Here is a 2,131-nt window from a genome sequence, read left to right as displayed (position 1 = left end):
AAGAATTTGTCCAAAATGACTTCATCCTTTCCAAAATGAAAAAAAAAAGTTACCAAAATTACTCAAAACTTTAGCAAAATGACCCCAAATTCATCAAAAGTATTTAGAAATGGTCTGAAACACTTTTCTAGAATGACATGAACTTGTTCAACATGACTCAAAGTTTGCACAAAATTTAAAAAACATTGACATTTTCTGGGCTGACAAACACATTTGAGATCTGTTACAAACTGCAATCAAACCGACAAGAGCTGTGGTGTGATTTAGTCTCAGTTTGAATGTTTTAACCAGAACTTTACATGCAGTCCTGTAGACGTTGAACTGATTCTGCTGCTGTCTGAAGCGCTCTGATCCTGAATCAACGTTTTTTCAGCACGACGATCGAGACGGAGAGAAGACCTGGGTGGATAACCGAGGTCGAGGCCGAGGCTCCTTCCCGACTCGCCGCGGACGGTTTGTTTACCGGAAAGGCGGCGGCAGCAGCCCGAAGTGGACTCACGACATGTTCCAGGGAGGAGAGGAGGGAGAGCTGGGCGACGACGGCATCGAGGTCGACCACAAGGACGTGAAGGGCGCCGGAGACTCCTCCAAGCAGTGAGGCTCCGCCGCCATGTCGAGTCCAGGAAGGCGTATGTTTGTGTTTCTCCTCCTCATCTCATCGTTCAACGGTTTCAATGTTCAGTGGAGACAAGGAGGACTCTGAAGAGCAGCACAGTTACTGTGAGAGGTTTTCTTTGTTTTGTTTTGTGTCTTTGTGGGAGAAATTAGCGAGAACAATTGAAAGGTTGATTTTCTATGACAAAATAAGAAAAGCATTTGTGCCTTAGAAAATAATAATAATAATCCTACAGTGGTGTGTGTTTCGTGACGTGTGTGAAGGTGCCGCCTCGGACGCTGGAGGTGTGTCGCTGTGGAGGAACCGTTAGTTCTATGTGTTGGTTTGGAGCTCTGATAAATCTTTGATGTTACTGCATGACACGTTTGATTCGTACTCGCTCCACGGGACCAATCAGCAGCCGGCGTTAAACCATCGGACACGTTCGTCACTTCAGTCACCTGAGCGCTCTCCTCACCTGTGTGTCGTTAGGACGTGGACATGTTTGTGTGCTGCCGTATATTCTCATCGGTTTGTGGGTGTTTTCAGTTAAAAAAAACAAACAAACAAACGTGTAGTTGATTTTAAAAAATTGGCACCAAAACCCTCTGATGTGCTTCAGACGGATCAACGCGTAGGTCTCCTGCCTCATATCAACTTCTGTAACGTTTGTTTAGGTTTTTAACAAAAAAAAAAAAAGAATAGTGATTACAGAGAGCTCATATCTGTATAGACTTCTAGGATCTAAATTATTGTAATCCTGCAGTTTTAATTCAGTCAGAACCCGGACACGCAAAAGAAAAGAGAAACCTGAACATTTGCTAAACACATTTTGTCAAAGGCAAAAGATGAAAGTGTATATTTTTAAGAGGAGTCGACACGAACTGGCAGAAGTGGTGGAGTCGGCTCTGCGCTGCTTCGTCCCACCTCGACTGTACATACTGCATGTACTCTACAGGACTGTAGGATGTGTTCTGTTTGTTTAATCTGAAGCTGAAAACTTTTTTACTGTTCTCAAGAGCTTTGAAGTACCTGTCTTTTAATTTTCAATAAATTTTTCTTTGATTCAGGGCATTTCTGTGAATGTGAGTTTAAATATCTGTTTATTTCTCCTGAATGATTGTGTTTAACTTGTAAATATGTAGGAAGCAGTGAGCCGGACCTCCACGTGTGATGAAGGTCGTTGTATTGATCACCGTATATTTGTTTTGTTCATAAAGCCAGAAGCTTGTATTTAGTATCTACTACGAGTTAACTGACTGTCAGGTCATTTCTTTAAATTGTTTTATTGGACCAACCGTTCACATAAAGCAAAAATAATAAGATGCAAAGCTGAGATCAGAACATTTTGGGAATTTGTACTTTAACAGTTTGTCCTTTAAACGAGTCGTCAGTTGACATAAAGTTCTGATCATTTATCACAAGCAGAAGAGCAGAACCTCATCCTTGTTAAAAAATAAATAAATCTGGTTAAAACCTAAGAAAAAAAATAAAACCAAATAAAGTCTATTTACTATAAAATAGAAATAATTGAAC

General features: G+C 40.8%; 1 protein-coding gene across 1 annotated transcript in view; it reads left to right on the top strand.

Annotated features, from left to right (window-relative positions):
* LOC103375264 (thyroid hormone receptor-associated protein 3) overlaps positions 1 to 1,669 on the top strand; it is a gene marked incomplete at its 5' end in the record, with an annotated part of 10,300 nt that extends 8,631 nt beyond the window's left edge. The window contains one exon of the mRNA XM_008305487.1: positions 374 to 1,669. Within this exon, the coding sequence (XP_008303709.1) occupies positions 374 to 598 (225 nt within the window). The remainder of the gene's footprint in view (positions 1 to 373) is intronic.
* Positions 1,670 to 2,131: the final 462 nt, after the last annotated feature.

The sequence above is a fragment of the Stegastes partitus genome, unplaced genomic scaffold, assembly GCF_000690725.1.
Source record: "Stegastes partitus isolate 25-593 unplaced genomic scaffold, Stegastes_partitus-1.0.2 Scaffold2521, whole genome shotgun sequence".
NCBI classification, from domain to species: Eukaryota; Metazoa; Chordata; class Actinopteri; family Pomacentridae; genus Stegastes; species Stegastes partitus.
The sequence above is the reverse complement of the archived record's forward strand: the minus strand, read 5'-3'. Positions and strand labels throughout refer to the sequence as shown.